Source organism: Balaenoptera ricei, chromosome 4 (genome assembly GCF_028023285.1).
Source record: "Balaenoptera ricei isolate mBalRic1 chromosome 4, mBalRic1.hap2, whole genome shotgun sequence".
NCBI lineage: Eukaryota > Metazoa > Chordata > Mammalia > Artiodactyla > Balaenopteridae > Balaenoptera > Balaenoptera ricei.
In genome coordinates this window covers 67,629,996-67,651,836 of record NC_082642.1, presented here as the reverse complement: position 1 = coordinate 67,651,836, position 21,841 = coordinate 67,629,996, and the positions used below count along the sequence as shown (strand labels likewise).

Below are 21,841 nucleotides of genomic sequence, written 5' to 3'. Positions count from 1 at the left end.
CTGTTGCCAGCTCAGATCTCCCAGTGTGTTGTGAATGCAGGTTAGGCCAATCCAGGCATCATGCACTTTTTAAATGCTTTTAACACATTTTCTTCTCACGTTTCAAAGGGCATTCTGGCCACTGAGAAATGTGTATATGCATGTATCTTTATGTGTCCATAAAGGAGATTTGAAAACCATAATGAACAAGATTCTTAGCATCTAATGAATAACTCAGTCTTCTTTAGAATGAGTCAGCACCACCCACTTTGTTAACTGTGAGGGATTTCATCAACTTTCTTATGTTTGCGTCTATGGAAAACAGTTTTTGGAAGACTGTCTCAAAGAGCTTGAATGAAATTGAAGCAAGTGAGCCCACAGGTACCCAGGGACCACAAGAATATCCAAATATTGGCCTCTAGGTTTCTCATTATATGCCCAACCACAGCTTCATAAAGCAGGACTGAATAAAATTGGCTGCAAAGGTAACCTAGCTTAACGAAGCAAGAAATGAGTTGGTGAGCAGAAATTATTCCTACATGGTACAATTAATTGTGACCCAAGAATCCCTCAACAGTGTTTTTAGGATCCCCTGAGGTGTGTTTTTTTTTTTTTTTTTTTTGTCAGATGTCAAATGCCATCCACTTGAGTATTTAGGCATTGCACTGTCCTTATTAGCTGTGACCCTAGCTTGTGACACCTATAGATGAAGACTTTTGTCCAAGGCTGTGCTCTGGCTGTGTAACCCTAGGATGTCATTTAACCTCTGAGCTGTTTTTTTCTCATTTATAAAATAAGCTGTTATCTGCCATGCTCACCTCCCAGAGTTGTGAGACCAAAAGTATATAATCCACATTGAAGCACTTTGTAAAGTATTAAGAATTTTTAAAGTTTTTATTAATTGTATTGGTTTTCATTTGGTATGACAAAAGGACTGGTTTTATAGACCTTTCTTTTTCTTTATAAATGCTGTATACTTTGAAATTACATACTCTTCTAAAATGAAGACTGTGCAAGTGTCCTGTGGATTTTGAATTCTTTTCCTTAGATCACTGATGCACTCAGATCTCTTCACAAAGGCAGGATTAGAGGTGTCATCTCTAGCCATGGAGTAGATCTACTGCCCACAGTAGGGCTTGCCAGGGAACATGAATTTTCACCTCTTGCTATGAGGTGGTAGAAAGAGTTGGTGAAGGAGACAAAGACATTCCTGGTATAATGTTTCTATGTCTCAGAAAATAATTCTCCTTACACTCTGACACCAGTTTCCTTACTTTTATAGATTCCTTTGTTAGGCACACAGCACATGGCCAGACAAGAATGACTTCGGCATTTTCAGAGTTATTGTCTAAAATATTCTCCCACCTTCCTATCTGGTGTCTTTTAATCTCACTGAACATCAACCCCATTCAACCAGTAGCTCTGCTCTAATGGTATTTTTTCTTCTCTGGATCTTTGTACTAATTATTTCACGTGCTACTGAATGCTGCTGTGCTTTTCCATTCATTAACTTTACTGGCTGCTGTCAGTTTACACCTTATGTACTGTGCTTCCTGGGGTGTTAAAGAGTTAAAATAATAAAATCTCTTGCCAGGCATGAAGCTTCCTTCACAGGCTGACTTGCCAAAAAATGACCTAACTAACCAGGTTTTGCATACCTTGTTAATTTTACTTTTAATTTCCTCCAAGTAAAGCACAAAAATTGTTTATATATGCACATTGGAAATGAACAATAATATGTGTTTCCTACCCCTTTTCTTTGCAATTAATGTTTCTATATGTTATGTCAAACGGAAATACATTCCCAATACTTGGGCTCTGCTTTTCAGCAGTATTATACTGTGCCACTTATTTTCCAAACATTCATCCATACCTGCTATTAAATCTAGACAATTGTCTGGCTGAAGCTTTCATTTGAACTTGCTATTTACCTAACCTTCATTGTACCTGTGTGAGGTTTTATCTTCAATCTTGGCCACTTTATTACACTCTCTCCAGCAGCTAAGGAGCTCTTTGATCACTTCTGAAGTCTCATTGAGAGGGCTACCTCCCTTTAGATTTAGCCCTTGCTAGCATTAGATGTGAGCTAATTCCTTCATTTTTCATTATTTCCTTGATTTTCTTAAAGCAACAGCATTAAAGCATTCCTGCTGGCATTTATTAATTTTTATTTCTTTTTCACTTCATCTCTCAAAAGCCCCAATCTTGTATAGGTAAAATATTAATCTGCAGTTTCCTGATGACCAAAACGGCATTTGGTTTGGGGGGGGGGGGGGGGGGCGGGACAATTAGCAGTCAACTGTATCCTTTCCCTAGTGTCCTATTCATAAGGAGCACTTCCTGTTTTGCTATGCATCCAACAATCAAGGTAACAAAGCACCACTGCCTTCCACTATTTTTATTGTCCTGATGTTTTGGAAAATTACACTGATAGATTATGTTTCCAAGCAGGCCGCCGTTGTTTCTGCACTTTGGAGTTGAGTCACTACACCACTTTCCTACAACCAGCCCCACTGTTTATTTTAAAGAAGGACAAAGAAAGTAATTTTTCTTCAGAAAGAAAACTGTTTCTCCTGCAACTTGCTTTCCTCTATTTGACAGTATCCATTGTTTAGCTACATGTTTAAACTCAGTGGGTAGGCTGGCTATTTCTTCAATTCAGAGAAGGGATCTCGAATCCACAATTTGCAGTCATTGCTCCTATAGGTTTATAGGTTTTCAGATAAATGATTAATTGGAAAGAACAAATTAGCAGGGATAAAGAGACATTAGTCAAATGGCAGAGATAGATGTTAGGAAGAAATACAGCAAATACAATGCAACAGTGCTCAACCTTTCTTTATTACCAAGATTCTAGGAAAGCGCCAAATTCTAGAGGTTGGTGTCAATCAAGATATGTGTATGACATTTCAGAAAGGACTACCTTCTAAATTCAAGTTAAAATTTCGATGCTCTTTAGTAATGCTAGTTTCTAATAATTTTTCTCCTTAGAAGAGAATATTTTAAGAAGGAAGAGTCACGTCTGCCTTCTCTAATTTCTGGGGAAAAATCTGTTTTATAAGTATGCACAAACTAAAATAGTCCTTGTAAAGATACTAAGCTTTTAGGTAGTAGTTTATTCTCCAACTTCTGTTTGAGATATTTGAATATTTGATATTTGAATAGTTGAATTTTTGTATAGCTAAAATTCATATTTCTAGGGCCACATATCAAGAGACTGTGATTCACTGAGTAAGGTCCAGAACTCTTCCTAGTTAACCAACAAGCCTTCACATCACCCTCCAAACATGACAGGAACCCTTAGATGCCCCCTTATGTCAGAAGTACTTTTTCCTAAACAGAAATGTGAGAATTTTATGATAAACTTTGTCTCACCTATCAAGCAGTACAATTTGTATTAAACCTTTTAGAGAAGGTAACATGTCCTCGCTATGGCTGGCAGTAGCAAACACAGAGGTAGACCACCTTAATTATAAGTGTGCCCCATTTTAAGAAAGCCCAAAATACCAGTAGATTCATGGGGCTTGGTGTTCCTTACAAGTGCACAACAGTCTATTTCAAGATGGACCATGTCAGTTGCTGGAATGGTCCTAGGACCCAGAATAAATCACTAAAATGCCACAAGGAGAGGAGCCAGAGTCCATGGCCATCCAATGAGAACTAAAGATAAAAGCAGAGCTGGAGGTTTAATGTAAGCCACTGGGCTAGACAGAAATCCACTTGCATAACATTTTTCAGGATTCAACTTGCATAAGAAATCTTCCTTTGTATAAACAAGACAGCGGGCAACTCTTAACTCTTATGATGCCTTGGTGACATAGATAAAGTCACCCCCGCTAAATGGACACAGCTCTGTGGGATCCCCACTGGGAGAGTGGAGCTCAGGTTCAATTTCAGTCCTTCTTTTCCCCTCATCCTAGATTCCTTAGGCAGGGCCACCTGCAAATCCTTCTCAACAGTCCTGCCAAGCGTTCCCTTTTATATATCAATACATTCATCTGTTTGAAGGAAGGGTACAGACAGTTCTCTAAAATAATAGAAGAAAACATTTATTTGCACTAGATACCATTACTTCAGAGGAGCTAAATATGTTATTACAATGAGACCTGACTTCAGTCCCCAGGGAGAGGTTATTTCTGTGGTTTTGTTCTAAAACATTTCCTTCTACTGGGAGACTAGGGGAGTTTTCATGCATGCTCAGGTGTGATGGAGAAGTTGCAATATGCCAGCCTCCTCAGCCAGCTGCAGAGAGTAAAGGAGCAGTCCCAGGTGATCAATCAAGCAATGGCCGAGCTAGCAACCATTCCCTATCTACAGGACATCAGTCAACAGGAGGCGGAATTGGTAAGCATTTGTTTTTCTTTGTTTAAGGCTTTCACAAGCCCTGAGCCAATAAAAGAGTGATATGGTCTGAAAAAGAATGTGACAATAAATGCAGTCCGAGGGCAAACTCCCCAACCCTCATGAAGCATTCTAATGAAGAAACTGGAAAATGTAGAAATGTGTGTGTGTGTGTGTGTGTTTTATTTGCCCACCCTGACTAGTTTCCTTTTTTTTTAATAGCAAGACCTTTGTGATGTATGAAAATATGGAAGAGGGCTGGTTATTCATATTTTGAGTCAGGCTTTTTTGTTTCAAGTAAAGTGAAATTTTAATACATTGTTTCTTAACTCCAAGATATGTTAATACAGGATTCTCTTCAATGGAAAAGTAAGAGGAAAAAACAGTAATTGCTGGATAGAAAACTGACCCTACAAAATCATCCATAGAATTTTCTTATTTACCTCTAATGTCACATATATGTTGGCAGTGCCAACACTCACACGCATACGTAACATTTAGTTAAGAGAGCTGTCTTGAGGGGAAAATGTAGTCAAATGGTGGTTTGTTTTTTTTTTTTTAACTGAATTGACCAGTTAACTCAGAAAACACAGAGCCTGTCAAAAACTAGTCCAAGAAATATCTTATAGAACAAATCTCCAAACAGGTGTGTATATTATAACCATAATTTACATTAGAAACAATAGCACCTCGTTTGAAAAACTATTAGTAATCAGTGTGCTGGCCATTCAAGGAAAGGTAAAATTCACTCCATATAAAGCTCCTAATGTGTTGCTGGGAAGGGCTCTTTGAGCTTTAATTGAATGTAGCGAAAACTAATTATAGACCTGAATTGAATTCACATAGCAAGGAGGAGAATAACCCAAACTCATCACCTGTAATTTTCAGATAACTATAGGAACCCTCCCTCTTTGAGCTTTTAAAGTTGTTACAAATTAATCAAGAAATGAACTGCCAACATTTATAATGTTCACCTGAACCTGTAAAAGTATATTAAATAAATATTGATATTCATAGTAAGCATATAAAACTGAGTAGCCAAACAATAAAACTCCACATACTAAACATTAAAACTATGAGAAAAAAAAGTCTATTAGTCAAGAATTTACTAAGTCAAAACTGGCAATAGTACTTTCTAAACCTGTATGGTTATGTGCACAGAACACCTTCTAAAAGGCTAAGTGTTTATCCTACCATTCATAAGGCATTCAGGAGTGCAGTAAGTGTGGAGCTTTCAAAGTGCATATTATAGCCAATTTTAGATGATTAATGCTCCTCTGAGATAAAAGAAAGCGAAGAAAATGTTAATTTAAGAAGCTGGCACAATGTTGATCCTGTCTTCCTGAAAAGCACATTCAAGATTTAAATGAAAAATACAAGGGAGTTTTCTGCACTTAGGTCTTCTTAACCACACATCTGCAGCCTTCTTTTTTCTGGAAATACTTACATTTCTAAATATACACAAAGAGCATAAAACTAGCATTATTAACATCGCTAACTAATGTGTTAGTGCAACATTCCACTACCTGAAACCTAGGAAAACAGGATTTCATGGGATATTTTCATAATTTATATACCTACTAGAAAAAAAAGTAAATGTATAGGGATGTATATGTGCAAGCCAAATATTTAAAAATCATGTATCTTGCAAGGGTTCATCACCTTAAGTAATAGATTTTACTTTCCAGCTTCCAAGCATAGGTTAACCTAGATACAAATCCTCGAAATACCTTTTATCATGCTATATAAACAGTGACTACTCAGTAGAAGAGTTTTGAATGACTCGACCCTCTACCCTCCTGCTTAAGCTCTGCAACATCCAAAGAACAGAAAGATTATCTAAGGGTTCATAATGTTTGACGCCATGGTGAACTGAACTGGTATATGTTCTTTTTCAGAGAACTTTCTTTTTAAGCTTTGAATATCACCTGGCTTCATGTGGCCTCATTACTTTGCAGCCACATATAAAGTGTGTGTATAGGATTATTTTAAATTGGAATATGGCAGTTCGGGGCAAAGGCTGGAATGTTTTAAACTTGCCTTTGAAACGGAACCTAAAAAAGTAATCCTGGTTATTTTGAAATTTTAGAAAAGGAAAGAATAGTAAAAGAACTAAAATGAGCTAGATCCTTTAAGAGGCAATAAAACAACACAATTTTAGTATGGTCCTCTGGTGAGCTTTTGCATGATGCCTAGAATTATGATACATTAGCCTCAGGAGAAAATACTAAGATGTGTTCATGTACTACATGCCATTTCCTGAGAGAATTAACCACCACCTTCATTCTTTACAACCCAGATCCGCTTTTACAAAACATCAACACTTACTACATTAAAACCTATATGTTTTCTACAAATTTTCAAGAATCTTTCCATTGTTTCAGTATTTTATATCTGCAATAATACTTGGTAATGACTGAAGCAGAGATTAGGTGGCAGTGTTCATTGTCGGAAAGTTGAGTAATAAAATCATCAGCGTACAAATGATTTTTTAATTAGGTTTTAATCTGTGTATTTAGAGAAGTTATTTCTGTGTGACTTCCACACTGATAATTTTTATCTTGGTGCCACAGCTGCAGTCACTAATGGCAGATGCTATGGACACCCTTGAAGGAAGAAGAAACGATAAAGAACGTGTGTGGAATACAATTCAAAAGGTAAAACTTTCAGCTGAAGGAAAAAGACATATTATTCTCAAAGAAAATGTCCATCTTGGGTCAAATCTGTTTAAAAGATAAAAAGAAAAGGAAATTCCTTGGGTTGTTTTATTGGTTGTTTTCTTTTTAAAATAAATGCAGCTCTCTCCCTGGAAGTGTAGCCAAAATCAAATATGGATTTATTTAATCTGTTTCCTAAGGTCTGCTGCTTTTCTGACTGTGGTCATATGCTTTTATGGGTCTCTTATCACGCTCATTTTCATATTCTATTTTCGTTATCTGCTCCTTCATTATTGGTTATTATAGATATTTTTAAAGCCCTTTCATCAATCTTTTAGTTCACTCCCCAACCCTTTCTCCCATAATTGTCACTTGAGGAATAATGGCTACATTTCGGGGAACTACAAATGAACTAGCACATTGATGTCTGGGGTGAAGGAGTAACATACGGGTTGTTAGAAGTAGAACATCCCTTCATTGGTTACCTGAGTTATGCAAAACAAGCACTGAGATGCACCTGGCCCCAGCTACTCGGGAGACTCGTGTGATACCACGGGCCCCTCTGGCAATGCAGGAAGGAGTAAAGTCCAGCTGGGTCTCCAGTCCAGCTAAAGGTGATAAATTCTGATCACTCTACTCCCCACTCAGTCTCCTCCAATCACGGTAAGAACCCACAAAGGGAGAACTGGTGTCAGGAGATGTGAGAAGAGCAAACCAAAGAAGCCTTCAGTTTAAGAGGTAAAGTCAGCCATGAGGGATTCCAATGCATCTGCAGAAATGTGTGTCTTCTGTAATGAATTCAGAGGCCCTATGATAAATGCATAGAACAGAAATCAACTGAACTCAGCAAATATTTGTTGAATATCTACTGTGCCTGAAAGAACACTGTATGTTAAGGATATTGTGCTGGACAAGACAGACACAGCCCCTGCCTATATGGGCCTAACCATCTAGGAAAGAAGACAGTTATTAAACAGCTACTTATAAGTTTACTATTATATTTAAAAAGTGGATGTTCAATGATCTGTGGGAACAAAGAGAGGAATATAATCTGGTCTGAGAGATCAGAAAATCCATCTCTGAGAAAGTGATATTTATAAAACATTTAAAGGATAGTAGTAGTTATCAGATGAAAAGGGAGATTTCTACACAGAGGAATAAGTTTGTACCAAGAATGCTAAGAAAGCATGGCAAATTCAAAAACTGACAAAGGAACGAGGAACCTATTTCAAAATGAAGTGCATAGGCAGAAGAAGTCAAATCACAGAAGGTCTTAAAAATTACGTTAAGGATTTTTTAAGGATTTGGTCTTAAAAACTATGTTTCGGGAAGTATTAATATTTATCTGATAAATATTTTTGAGACATCGCTAGGGCTGTAGTGGGAAAACAGATTGGGGCTACAGAAATTTGGGGAGGTCAGTTATAAGGAGGTGACTTGATGTACAGTGGTGGGCACAGAGATGGAGAGAAGCAGACAGATGTAAGAAATATTCAGGAGGCAAATCTACAGGCCTTATTCTCTGATTGCATATGGGAGTTTAGAAAAAAGAAAAGGTTAGAATGATGCCCAGACATTGGGCTTGAGCCACTAGGCGGGGAATAGGAAGAGGTTCGCTGGTGCAAAGGAAGGAAGGAAATACTTCAACGAAGCAGCTTTTGGCTGAGAACATAAACTCTTTCAGAGTCCACAGAGACCACACCAGGTATTTGAAAGGGAATTTAATAAACAGAATGGTTAACTGGGTATGAAATAGGTAACTGAAAAGGAAAACAATAATTCATCACCAAGGAAGCAATTAAAGGAAACAGCTACCACCCCCTAGGGCTGGAGAATCAAACAGAAGAGGTTGCAATTACTAAAACTTAGAAACTTGGAGCAGGGACCTGGCTGGGCCAAAACTCACATCTCCTACTAGGAGGTGCTATTTAGCTGGTGCTAGTGTCCCTGAACTTGGAGGAGGGGTCATGAAGGGCTGAGACTTAGACTTCTGAGGAATGGGCACTAACTCACTGGTGCTGATGGGGAGTGAAAGAAGGCAGTTTTAATGGGGGTAATCTGGCAACTTTTGGAAAAACTAGATTCCACTCCCACTACAGAAAAGAATGTATGTTTCTGGAGCAAAGAAACTTTGCTGAATAGACGCTCACGGGAACTCCAAGCAGACAGGAAGTCCGCAGCAAATAACCAGGAAGCAGCAAGTCCCTCCTTTCTCCTTGGGTTTTACAGTGTCCCTCTATAGACCCCTATTGATGGAGACAAAGAGCTGGCAAAACAGAAATGGGGTTTCCAGAGTTCCAGTCCCAGCATCAAAGAGCTAATTACAGAAGGGTGGGTTTGGAGTTAAGAGACAATAGGCTAATAACTAGCCCGAAAGTGCACTGAACTTAGGGTGCCGGCAAGATATCCAAGGTGAAGTACAGGAGTCTGGAGTTCTGAATAGAAAATTGAATAGAGATAGAGTTTTCTAAGTCATTGGCAAATTGGTGGTAACTGAAATCATTTTAGTGGATGACACGGCAGAGAAAGAGCGTATAATAAGAAGAGAGGCTTGAGGAGCGCATTTCAAATTTAGCAGGAGACTAAGAAGGAATGGCTGGACGAACTGGAGTTAGAGGTAAACGAAATCCAACGCTCATGAGAGTCAAGCAATATAATTAAATATTTCTGCTGACTATAGAAATAATTGTTTAGCACAGCGTGTAGCAAACTACAGTTCACAGGTCAAAACCAACCAACCACTTATTTTTGTAAATAGAGTTTACTGCACACAGCCATGCCATTCACTTAAGTATCATCTATCTCACCTTGGCCAAGTTGAGTAGTTGCCACAAAGACCATGTAACTCACAAAGCCTAAAATATTTACTATCTGACCCTACACAAAAAGTCTGCTGTACCCTTATACCCTGGTTTAAAGCATTATCCCTCCCAGAAATATGTGCATTTGTAAATATTTATATTTGCAAATCCAAGAGATAACAGAATAGTCCAATTATGAAATTCCAAGGACTGGCCAAACAGGTGGAAGAGTGATTGACATTCGTCTATACCTGTCTGCATCTTGTAGACAACCACCAGTTTCACCTCACCCTACACTAGTGTTCTGATGCCCACATTCATAGGAGCATTTAGCCCGCAGCTTCCCACTTTGCCCTTATTGCAGTTATCTATTGCTGTGTTAAAAATCATCCCAGGGCTTCCCTGGTGGCGCAGTGGTTGAGAATCTGCCTGCTAATGCAGGGGACACGGGTTCGAGCCCTGGTCTGGGAGGATCCCACATGCCGTGGAGCAACTGGGCCCGTGAGCCACAACTACTGAGCCTGCGCGTCTGGAGCCTGTGCTCCGCAACAAGAGAGGCCGCGATAGTGAGAGGCCCGCGCACCGCGATGAAGAGTGCCCCCGCTTGCCGCAACTAGAGGAAGCCCTTGCACAGAAACGAAGACCCAACACAGCTAAAAATAAATATAAAAATAAATAAATAAATAAAAGATTACTATTAAAAAAAAATCATCCCAAATATAATGGTTTAGAAGGACAACGTTATCTCTCACAGGTCTATGTGTTGACTAGACTTAGCTAGGTGGTTCTTGCTCAGTGTCTCTCATGCAGTTCAATCTCGTGGCTTCTGTGCCTGGGGCTGGAGGAGTCACCTGAAGGCTAAAATGGACTGGACTCAAGATGGCTCACACATGTGGTGACAGCTGATACTAGTCAGCTGAGACACTGACCGGAGTGCCTAAATGTGGCCTCTCCATGTGAATTAGGCTTTCAACAGCACAACAGCTGGGTTCCAAGAGGAAGTATCTCGAGAGAAAGGAAGTATTTAAAAACCACCAGTCCTCTAAAAGGCTAGGCCCAGAACTGGCATAGCAACTGCCACCATATTCTATCGGTCAAAGCAGTCACAGGCCAGCCCAGAATCAGGGGATTGGAGAAACAGATTCCAATTCTCCAAGGAGGAGTGATATGTGCATTTGTGGAAAGAATAACATGATAGCATCCATCGTGGAGATAAGCTTTAGCAGTAGAGCCATGGATCAGGGTCCCAGGCTGGAAAACATACCTGCAAGCAAGCAGGAGTCAGGAGAATAGTCAAGTCAAGGCCTCTGAGACTGGAACACATCAGAGCCACTCAACCCAACCACTGGGTATCTAGAAAGACTCGCTGGTGAGCAGTCAATCTTTCCAAATTAAAAGCCCTGGTAATGATCCTAGCTTTCTAAATGGAAGCTCCTGAGAGGTCTTTAGGAAGATGTGAATGGGAAGGAACGTGGTGCCAAATTTTTCCCAAGGGCTTTTAATTTGGTCAATGTGACGCTACAAAGCATGATCATATCACTTTCAGACGATTCCGGTAGCAAGTAAGTAATTTCCTTTTACTGCTACAGAGTTAATTTGCGTGTGCAGGAAAAAAATAATAATTTTTTAAAAAGCTAATTGTACAAGCTACACTGTGTTCTGAGCCCACTAGAAGTTGATATCAGCATCACCACCTCTGAGATCTGTTATCTGTAATAGAAACAGCTGTTGTACCTAATGAAAACACTTGAAATTTTCATCTGAAGCAGAATTATAGCAGCACCTCCTAGTTCCACGGAGTTTAAGGGTCTGTCAGAATCCCCATTACCTAACACAATTTTCAGGGCTCCACTTTGTTACAGGTCTATAAAAAGACTGTCAAGATGAAGCCTGATTCATGAGTGCTGACCTCCTGTCTATATTTTGTTATCTTTGAGATTTCTCTAAGAACCCGGAAAGAGAAAGAATGAGACAATTGTGGGCTTTTTTCCTGATTCAACAGAACTAAAATACTGTGTATTCTTTATAGAGTTTTAGGAAAGTGGCTCTTGTTTTTGTTTGGCTTTACAGAGTATTGGCTTTCCAGTAATTAATTCCAGAAAGATATATGTATGTTGGTTTAGCTGTGCAAATACAAAAATAAGCAGATTGTGTCAAAAAAAGGGTAAATTTTCTTGTGTTGGAAAGTCCCATGCCATGACAGGACTCTTTAAATAAGAGTATCACACTTTGCTTAGTTTTAGTCTGTAACAAAAATACCTGAGAAAACACACCCTTCTGAATATCCCACAGGTCCTGTTATCACACTGCTCATTCCTGCATTCAGTGATTGGGGCAGACACTGTCCTAGATGCTGGAGATACAGCAATGAAAAAGCAGTGCCCTCACGATGTTTGCATTCTGCTAGAGAAAAGTAGGTAATAAACTACCTAAAGAAATATGGAATATAAGTAATAAATGCCATGGCTGGTGAAAGCAGGAAAGGAAAATGGAAAGTACAAGATGACTGCAACTGCAATAGAATACTCAGGGCAGGATTCACCGAGGTGATAACTGAACAAATATCTGAAAGAAATGCAAACCATGCAAATATCTGGTGAGAAGCATTCCAAGTAAAGGAAACAGCAGACTCAAAACCCTGAGACTGGAGAGTGCCTGGCACGTACAAGGATCCGCAAGGGGGGCAAGGTGACTGGAGTAGAATGACATGAGTAATACGAGATGAAGTGAGAGAGCAGAGGAGGTAATGTTTTGTCAAACAGAAGAACAAAAAACACTCTAAGCTGCTGAGGTGAGAAGAGATGGAAGGGGGCAAGGGTGGAATCAGGAAGATGAGTTAGGAGGTTATTGCAATGTTACCGGAGAGTAATAACAATGGCTGGAACCCAAGGTTGCGTGGCTTGAACTTTGAACCTAGATAGTGGCAGTGGATATGAGAAGTGGTCTGATTCTGTCTTCTGTCCCTAAGAAGAACAAAGACTTATTTACAGGGAGGCTAGTACAGTAAAAAGCACCCTGAACTAGCGATTCAGAGACCTGGGTCTGTCACACATTAGCTCAGAAGCCACATCCTTTCTCTAGACCTCAGTTTTTTCATCTGTAAAATAAAAATATTGAGCTAGAAGATTCAAAATCCCCTCCCAGCTCTGAATAAATGGGTCTTTTGAAAGCCAGATCATCAAAATGAAAGAAGAGTTCATGTTTACTGAGCTCTTAATATGGGTCAATACTCTCCTATTCACTTGACATACACCAACTCACTAACCCTCACATAAGGTAAAAGGTATAATTTATTAAACAGAGAAGTTTACCAGTTTTCCTGAAGTCACACAGCCAGTAAGTGGTAGAACCAGGACTTGATCTGGCCTTAGAGCCTAATCTCTTTCTTGATAGAAGCCCAAGCTTTGTGCAACCTGAAAAAGCCCGACTGACCACCATTGTTTTATATATGGCTGAGCGTTCAGGTGTAAAGCCAAATGGGGAATTATGATGGCCTCCAATCAAAGTGGAATCTGGTCATAAACTAGCCCAGTTTGTCTGTCTTCAATTCTCAAAATAAAGTTCTGAGCCAAAGAAGTCACTAAGGAATTTTCGGTTTAGTCTACCTTTGTGATCCGCCCATATAGGATCCTCCTCCTCTGTACCTTAGTTTTCCATCTCTAACCAGAAAGAATACAGAGCCTCAATCTACAAAATCTTGACCATGAATTCAGCTCCCACTTGTGGGACCTTGGGCAAGTCACAGCCTACTGAGAGATACAGTGTGTTCATACCCTTACCACCTACCTATAGAACCTCTGATTTGGGGTTACTTAGCATTGAATCCTAAGGCCCATTATGAACTAAGCCTGAAGAGAAATAGAAAAAGGAATCTTTAGAAAAAGCAGTCTTTTAAAAAAAAAGTGCCAACTGTTAAGTTGGAACATTCTTATTTCTTCTCACCAGAGACTCAGTTTAGAGAAACATTTAAGCAACACTGTCTACAACTCAGAAGACAAAGCTGCTGGCTCTTAATTTACAAAGTCTAAATTTCACACTGCAAAGATAAGAATTTAATCTGGTATGACATAAAATATTGTCTTATTCTGATCCGCCTCTAGATCTCTGATTTGAGACTAAATAAAGAGAAATAAAACTTTGTTACTTTACAAGTAGTGAGAGAAATACTTCAGCATCTAATTATCCTATGAATTTTCATGAGAAGAAATGCTACCTTACAATTTCTTCAAATATTAAAATATAACACAGTACATCATAATCTTTAATGAGTCCAATGAATGGAGTTAAGGTAGATATCTTTAAACCATCCATATGAACTTATTCAAAATGATTTAGCTTTTGGAGTTCCTTTATCTCTTGAAATCTTAACTTATAAATCATACTCATCCTCACTGTCATACAGGAATGACATTCATTGATATAGTAATTTGGTCTTTTAAGATAAAAATGGGATAGAATTGTATGTCACTTAACAACTCTGTTCTGTGCAAGGCTGTTGACATAGGCAGAGCAAGAAGGGGAGAGTGCAAATTCAGAGATGGGCTGGGGCAGTTGGTTGAAGACAAAAGAACAAATTGGAACATTTTATTTACTTTCCACATCAGCATTCAAACCTGAGTCCTTCCAGGAGCTCCGCTGAGAGAGATTGCCCATGTGGCGCTATCATTCATCAGCCAGTCATCTGGGGCTGACTAATAGGCGGGTGGGGGCTGCAGTTGAGTCTCTGACAGTGCCGCTGTCTTTTCAAAGATTCAGCAACCGTACCACTCATTTGCAAAGCAGTTTGTCCAGCAATCAGGCTTTTCCTGTGTGTCTTGTTCTTTAAGGAGTCTCCACGGATTTAATGCAATTTGATTGTGAATCTTCTCAGCTTCTGGTTATGGGTTTCCTCGTTAGCATATCCCCAAATTCCTTTAGAGCGTGTGCTCCGAGCACTGCTAAGCAGTTCCGTCCGTGGCATAATGCAGATCATCGTGCACAGAAACCAAAGCGCTCTTGTTGCTGACCAGGCCGAGGGCAAGGAGGCAGGCAAGCAAGGCCCAAGGGGCTGAAGAGACCAGGTGCCGGGATAAATCACTGAGGTTCCGGGGACAAGTAAGTCTGTGCCAATAGGCTTCTAAGCCGGCAATCGTAGTGGAGGAGCCACCGGCCAAAGCCCTGGCAGAACCTCCTGACTGCGGTCAGAGGCTGAGCCCTGGGGCTGTCAGACCTGGAGGGAGGACCTCATCCTCACATGGGCAGCAAAGCCACGTCTAGCCTGGCAAGTGGAGAAAGCCAAGAGCCTCGGTTTTGGCCATGCCCCCTGGCCACTGTGCAACACTCCAAACAGATGGTGAATTTCAATCACCATTTAAACCAAACAGTATCTTTCTCCTCTGACTTAAAGGAAAAAATATGTGGTTAATTTGTTAAACATTTTCAACAGCTGCGTTTGCTAATCACTCACTTTCCACCTGTACTTGGCCTCTCCTCCAAAACTGGGAGTACCTCTTTTATATACTTTGTTGGCTGAAATTATTCTAAAACTTTGAAGATTTGGCAGGAAATTTCTGCAGCAGAAGCATTTCTGTGCAGGAGTTGGATCTAGCATGGCCCTCATCTAGGGAGCATGAATCCAGGAGCTGTGTCTTTTTACCAGGAGCTATCAAGGGGCAGACAAAACTAATCAGCCATTTATCAGGTGCTCATATACTTAATAAAATACTGTGATATCCAACAAATTATCAAACTCTGTTAGTCTGAAGTTTGCTTTTGAATAACTATCACAATGGAAACATGCTATAGAAAAATTTATTTCAGGTAAATAATTAAGTTAATGTGATGACAAATATCATCAGTGATGACTACTGATCTCTTAGTATATGCTAAGCACTTCAAGAAGTTATCACAGAGACTTCCCTGGTGGCGCAGTGGCTGAGAGTCCACCTGCCAATGCAGGGGACACGGGTTCGAGCCCTGGTCCGGAAGGATCCCACATGCCGCGGGGCAACTGAGCCTGTGCGCCACAGCTGCTGAGCCTGTGCTCTAGAGCCCACGAGCCACAACTACTGAGCCCGTGTGCCACAACTACTGAAGCCCATGCACCTAGAGCCCCGTGCTCTGCAACAGGAGGGGCCCCCCCGCAATGAGAAGGCCGCGCACCACACCGAATAGCCCCCGCTCGCTACAACTAGAGGGAGCCCGTGCGCAGCAATGAGTACCCAATGCAGCCAAAAATTAATTAATTAAAAAAAAATTTTTTTTTTTAATTATCACATTTAATGACTGCAACAATCCTATGAGAGATATGTCATTATCTCTCCTTTGAAAGACGAGGAAAAGAGCTTCGTAGAATTAACAAGGAAACAAGCCTACGTTTGTTAGGGACAGTATTTGGTTTTGAATCAGGTTTGTTTGGGTCAAAGTCTCTGTTCCTAGTCATTAGCTAGAACACTTATAGTAAACCAAATGCAGCTACTAAAAGTCAATGGCACAAAGAACATTGCCTGACCCAAGCTCAGTTTCTGTAAGACAACCAAAGAGACGATCTTTGAGTCTGCTTTTCAGCAGTGAGTGGGAGAGGAGCATTGCAGGCATCTGTCCTTCTCTAGAGCACAGCTCACAGACCCAGCTGGCGACTTACCCAGACTGCTTTGCAGCAGCTGCCTGACCAAACCTGAACACTGGCACCCACTATCCCCTGGATCACGCTACTCTTACTGTCCTCCTTCACCACCTCTCCCTTTATAGACATATCTGTTTAGGGTGCTTTGATAGGTCACCATTTTCCTTCTTCCTGCAACATCAGCACCCCAAGAAAACAGCTTGGAAGTCTCGTTATTCCTGTAATATATTTACTGTTGCTCCAAGGGTCACTTTCTGGTGAGATATCTGAATAAGTATTTTGAAATGCACCAGGATCTCAATGAAAACATAATTTCAGAAGCACATATCACTGTAATCCCTCCACACCTTACCTCACAGCACAGAGGCCTTGTGGCCAGGACTGGACAGCACACTGTTTACTCCTCCACTTCTAAGACCCCCTCCCTGCCTGTCCTACTAGGGAGCTAATAATATAGGGAGGTGACTAAAACAGAAATTGGAAATGCTCAGATGATTCCAAACCTATCAGTGTTTTTATCTCTGTAAAGGCTTTTCAAAATGAATCTTTCAGAAGTTCAGTGAAATATTCTGAGGCAAGGGAGGGGAGCATATATCTCAATTTCATTTTGAACTGAAGAGTGAGTTTGCTGTTCATTCTAAAAGTTACTTTCTCTAAATTACTTATATCTCTTCTGCTTGGCAGCCCAGCATTTACTGCATGTATTCTATACATTAAGTGTTGCAATCCTTTGTAATTCTAGAGAATAACAAAATATCAGCTTATACCACTTGGTAGCTAAATGAACAGTAGGACATCTTCTCATTCTGTATTGAAAGTGAGATTAATACAGAGTTCAGAGCAATTGACTTGTCACTCATTCAGTCATTTATAGTGTACTCATTATACCTTTCATCTTTTGGAGAAGGGTAAAAATAAAAGTACCTTTACATGCAGCCCTAAAGGAAGGTATGGGGTCATTTATCATTCCGATTATGACCTTCTTAAAATGGTGCATGTGGAGGAGGGAACAAGACTGTAATCAAAAACACATACAAATGCCATAAGGACCAACACGCCCATATCTCTTAGCATCATTAAAACTGGATGTGTAAAACATATGTGTACTCTGCTAATATGGCTTTCTGCTGGAGAAGAGATTCTGGAGAAGAACATGAGGTGGCTGGTGAAAAGATGCATATGGACCAATGTTAGAGATCCTAACCCAGAGATAGGATAAAGTTAGGCTTCTTTCTTACTGAATGGAAAGGAATTCGAGAAGCTTTTAACTTCCCAATACCTCTTATGAAGAGGAGACCCCCTTCAGCTTCATTGATTCACTTCATCATACTGATGACGATTTTTAGAAGCAACTGGGAAAACAGATACAAGAAATAAAAGCACATGTCCCTGAGGAACAGAGGTCAGAAATCATTTTTTTAAAGCCGTGATAAAGGGCTTCCACTTTCAGGAATATGGAGGAGACATGTTTTTCCCTACTCCCCACATTAAGTGAAACCTTGGACATTATGACTCTGAAAGGTGGAATGAAAGGGAAATGACCTAGAGACATGGGGACCTGAGCAATAACATGGTGATGAGTTCATTGGATTTTTTTTTTTTTTTTTTTTTGCCTCATACGTTCCACACTTCTTGATGACGAAACCTGGTAACCCAGAAACACTAACATGTGCAGACAAAAAAAAAAAAAAACGAACAAAATCCAGCTCCCTCCAGCCAAAGGACAAGGAAAAAGGCAGCCTAGCAAGACAGAAAGCTCTAAGGCAATAATCATCCTACTCCAGCCAAACACCACAGAAAAAAGATGGTGATCCAACCCCAGCCATGTCAGCAAAGCCCAAGTGAGGAGTTAGACTTCTTCCCTCACTGGGCTGTAAAAAGGTGTCTCAACCTTCCCACCTGAAAAGGGTGGTGTCAAAGAAACTAAATAGGGAGCCTAGATGTTCGTCCCCACTGGGTGTGGTGTCAGAAGAGGCCTAGTAGACAGTCAGGATTTTCACCACCCACCAACAATCATGAGCCTGCCTCCTCGATGTGATGTCAGTGGAGGTCACATGGGGAGCAGTGATGAGGTACTGCTGGAGAGGTATCAGTGGAAACCTAGTGAGGAGCTTGAATGCTCATCCCAACCCAGAAGTAATGAGGAACCCCTCCCTCAAGTGTCAATGGAGGCTGAGTGTGGAACCTGAACTTCTATCCCCACCTGGCAGTAATGAGGCAATATCCCTCCCACCTCTTGCCATAGCAGCGTCAGAAAATCCAGCTAAAGCAGAAGGCTTAAATAAGATCCAGACTCTCATAACATTAATACCCCAAGTGTCCAGATTTCAATCAAAGGTCACGCATCATACCAAGAAACAGGAAGATCTCAAACTGAATAATAAAAGACAATGAATTGATGCTAACACAAAGATGTTAGAGCTATTATAATTATCTGACAAAGATTTTGAAGCAGCCATCATAAAAATGTTCTAATGAGCAATTAGAAACATCTTAAAACAAATTTTAAAATATGACATCAGACTGTACTACAAAGCTATAGTAATCAAAATGGTATGGTACTGGCACAAAAATAGACACATAGATCAATGGAACAGAAAAGAGAGCCCAGAAATAAACCCACACACTTATGATCAATTAATCTATGACAAACGAGGCAAGAATATACAATGGGGAATAGAAAGTCTCTTCAGTAAGTGGTGCTGGGGGTCCCCGTGGCAGAGAGCAGGGTGAGAGGCCAACCGTGGCTTTCTCTCCAGGCCCTCCAGAGCCCCTGGCCTTGGGGCCAGCAGGTGAGCTGGGGGGTCTGGAGACAGGCTAAGGGCTGTGTCCCACGGAGCCCCGGAGCCCTCACCATGGCCACCCACCAGCTGGGCCCAGGCTTTGAGGCAGCAGTGAACCCCTCCCCCCATCCCCGCCTCTGCGACCTCATGGCAGCAACATCTCCATGGGTCGTGGTCCATGGAGGCCTCAGCAAGTGAAGGATATGCACACTGCCATTCAGGCTTGTCAGCTCCCCCATCTCAGCTGCCCTCTGCTTCCTGCATCTCTCCAGTCTCCTAAATAACCACCACCACTTGCCCTAGAAATGGAATCTGGGCTTGGACCCAGCTGATTTGATTTGAGCTTTAAGCTCCCAAGTCCTCCGGCCCATCAGCCATCCCCGAGAGACTGAGGTTGACACCCAAGGAGACACCCACTCCACATCCCTGGTACAATGTCTGAGGAGCTACTATCTGGATTTGGAGTCAAGACGACCCTCACCCTTGATTCACGTGTTCCTCAATGTGTCTGGCACAGACAGCCAGCCACTGTTCTAAAGATGACTTCCTTTTATTAATCTTCCTTTGAGAGCAAGAGGCTAATAAGAGAAGGAACTTGCAGAGCACTCTTCTAAAAAGTCAGAAACAAGAACACAGCCAGAAAACATCGGGACTTAATAAATAACAAGCAAAGGAAATCAACAAACAAAAAGAGAACCTACAGAATGGGAGAAAATATTGGCAAACAATGGAACCAACAAGGGATTAATTTCCAAAATATACAGACAGCTCATACAGCTCAATATCAAAAAAACAAACAACCCAATCCAAAATTGGGCATAAAATCTAAATAGACATTTCTCCAAAGAAGACATGCAGATGGCCAATAGGCGCATGAAATGATGCTCAACATCGCTAATTATTAGAAAATGCAAATGAAAACTGCAATGATGTACCACGTCACACCGGTCAGAATGGCCATCATCAAAAAGTCTAGAAATAATAAATGCTGGAGAGGGTGTGGAGAAATGGGAACCCTCCTACACTGTTGGTGGGAATGTAAATTGGTACAGCCACTATGGAGAACAGTATGGAGGTTCCTTAAGAAACTAAAAACAGAATTAACATATGATCCAGCAATCCTACTCCTGAGCATATATCTGGAGAAAACCATACTTCGAAAAGACACATGCACCCCAATGTTCACTGCAGCACTATTTACAATAGCCAAGACATGGTAGTGACCCAAGTGTCCATCAACAGATGAATGGATAAAGATGTGGAGGATATATATATATATATATATATATATCTCCACAATGGAATATCACTCAGCCATAAAAAAGAATGAAATAATGCCACTTTCAGCAGCATGGATGGACCTAGCGATTATCATAATAAGTGAAGTAAGTCAGATGGAGAAAGTCAAATATCATATGATATCTCTTATATATGGAATCTAAAACAATGATACAAATGAACTTATTTACAAGACAAATAGACTCACAGACATAGAAAACAAACGTATGGTTACTAAATGGAAAGGAGAGGGGAGGGATAAATTAGGAGTTTGGGATTAAAATATACACACTACTATATATAAAATAGATAACCAACAAGAACCTACTGTATAGCACAAGGAACTACACTCAATATCTTGTAATAAGCTATAATGGAAAAGAATCTGAAAGTTATACATATATATGTATAACTGAATCACTTTGCTTTACATCTGAAACTAACACAACATTGTAAATCAACTATATTTCAATAAAAATTTAAAAAATAATTTTTAAAAAGTGGTGCTGGGAAAACTGGAACAGCTACATGTGAAACAATGTAATTAGAACATTTTCTCACACCATATAGAAAAATAAACTCAAAATAGATTAAAGACCTAAATATAAGACTGGAAAGCACAAATCTTCTAGAAGAAAACATAGGCAGAACATTCTTTGACATAAATTGTAGCAATATTTTTTTGGATCTGTCTCTTAAGCCAAAGGAAGCAAAAGCAAAACTAAACAAATGGGACCTAATTAAACTTAAAAGCTTTTGCATAGCAAAGGAAACCATCAACAAAACAAAAAGGCAACCTACTGAATGAGTGAAAAATATTTGCAAATAATATAACTAATAACAGGTTAATATCCAAAATATATAAACAGCTCATACAACCTAATATAAAAAAAAAACCTGATTAAGACATGGGCAGAAGACATGAATAGACATTTTCCAAAGAAGACATACAGATGGCCAACAAGCACATGGAAAGATGTTCAACATCTCTAATCATCAGGGAAATGCAAATCAAAATCACAGTGAGATATCACTTCACATCTGTCAGAATGTTACTTGTGTTCTTTTTGAACACAAATATGTGTTCAGTGTTGGTGAGGTGTGGAGAAAAGGGAACCCTTGTACACTGTTGGTGGGAATGTAAGTTGGTGCAACCACTATGGAAAACAGTATGGAAGTAGGACTAAAAGTAGGACTGCATATGATCCAGCAATTCCATACTTCTGGGTACAGATCCCAAAAAAACGAAAACACTCATTTGAAATAATACATGCATCCCAATGTTCATAGCAGCATTATTTACAATAGCCAAGATATGGAAGCAACCTAAGTGCCCATCAACAGATGAATGGATAAGAAAGATATGGTGTGTGTGTGTGTGTGTATATATATATATAT

At 40.1% G+C, this 21,841-nt stretch overlaps 1 protein-coding gene across 1 annotated transcript in view; it reads left to right on the top strand.

Moving 5' to 3' along the window:
• Positions 1-21,841, top strand: part of SPATA16 (spermatogenesis associated 16) — a 225,806-nt gene that overhangs the window by 186,729 nt on the left and 17,236 nt on the right. Inside the window, exons 8-9 of the mRNA XM_059922009.1 lie at positions 4,159-4,323; positions 6,894-6,977. Coding sequence (XP_059777992.1) covers positions 4,159-4,323; positions 6,894-6,977 — 249 coding nt within the window. The remainder of the gene's footprint in view (positions 1-4,158; positions 4,324-6,893; positions 6,978-21,841) is intronic.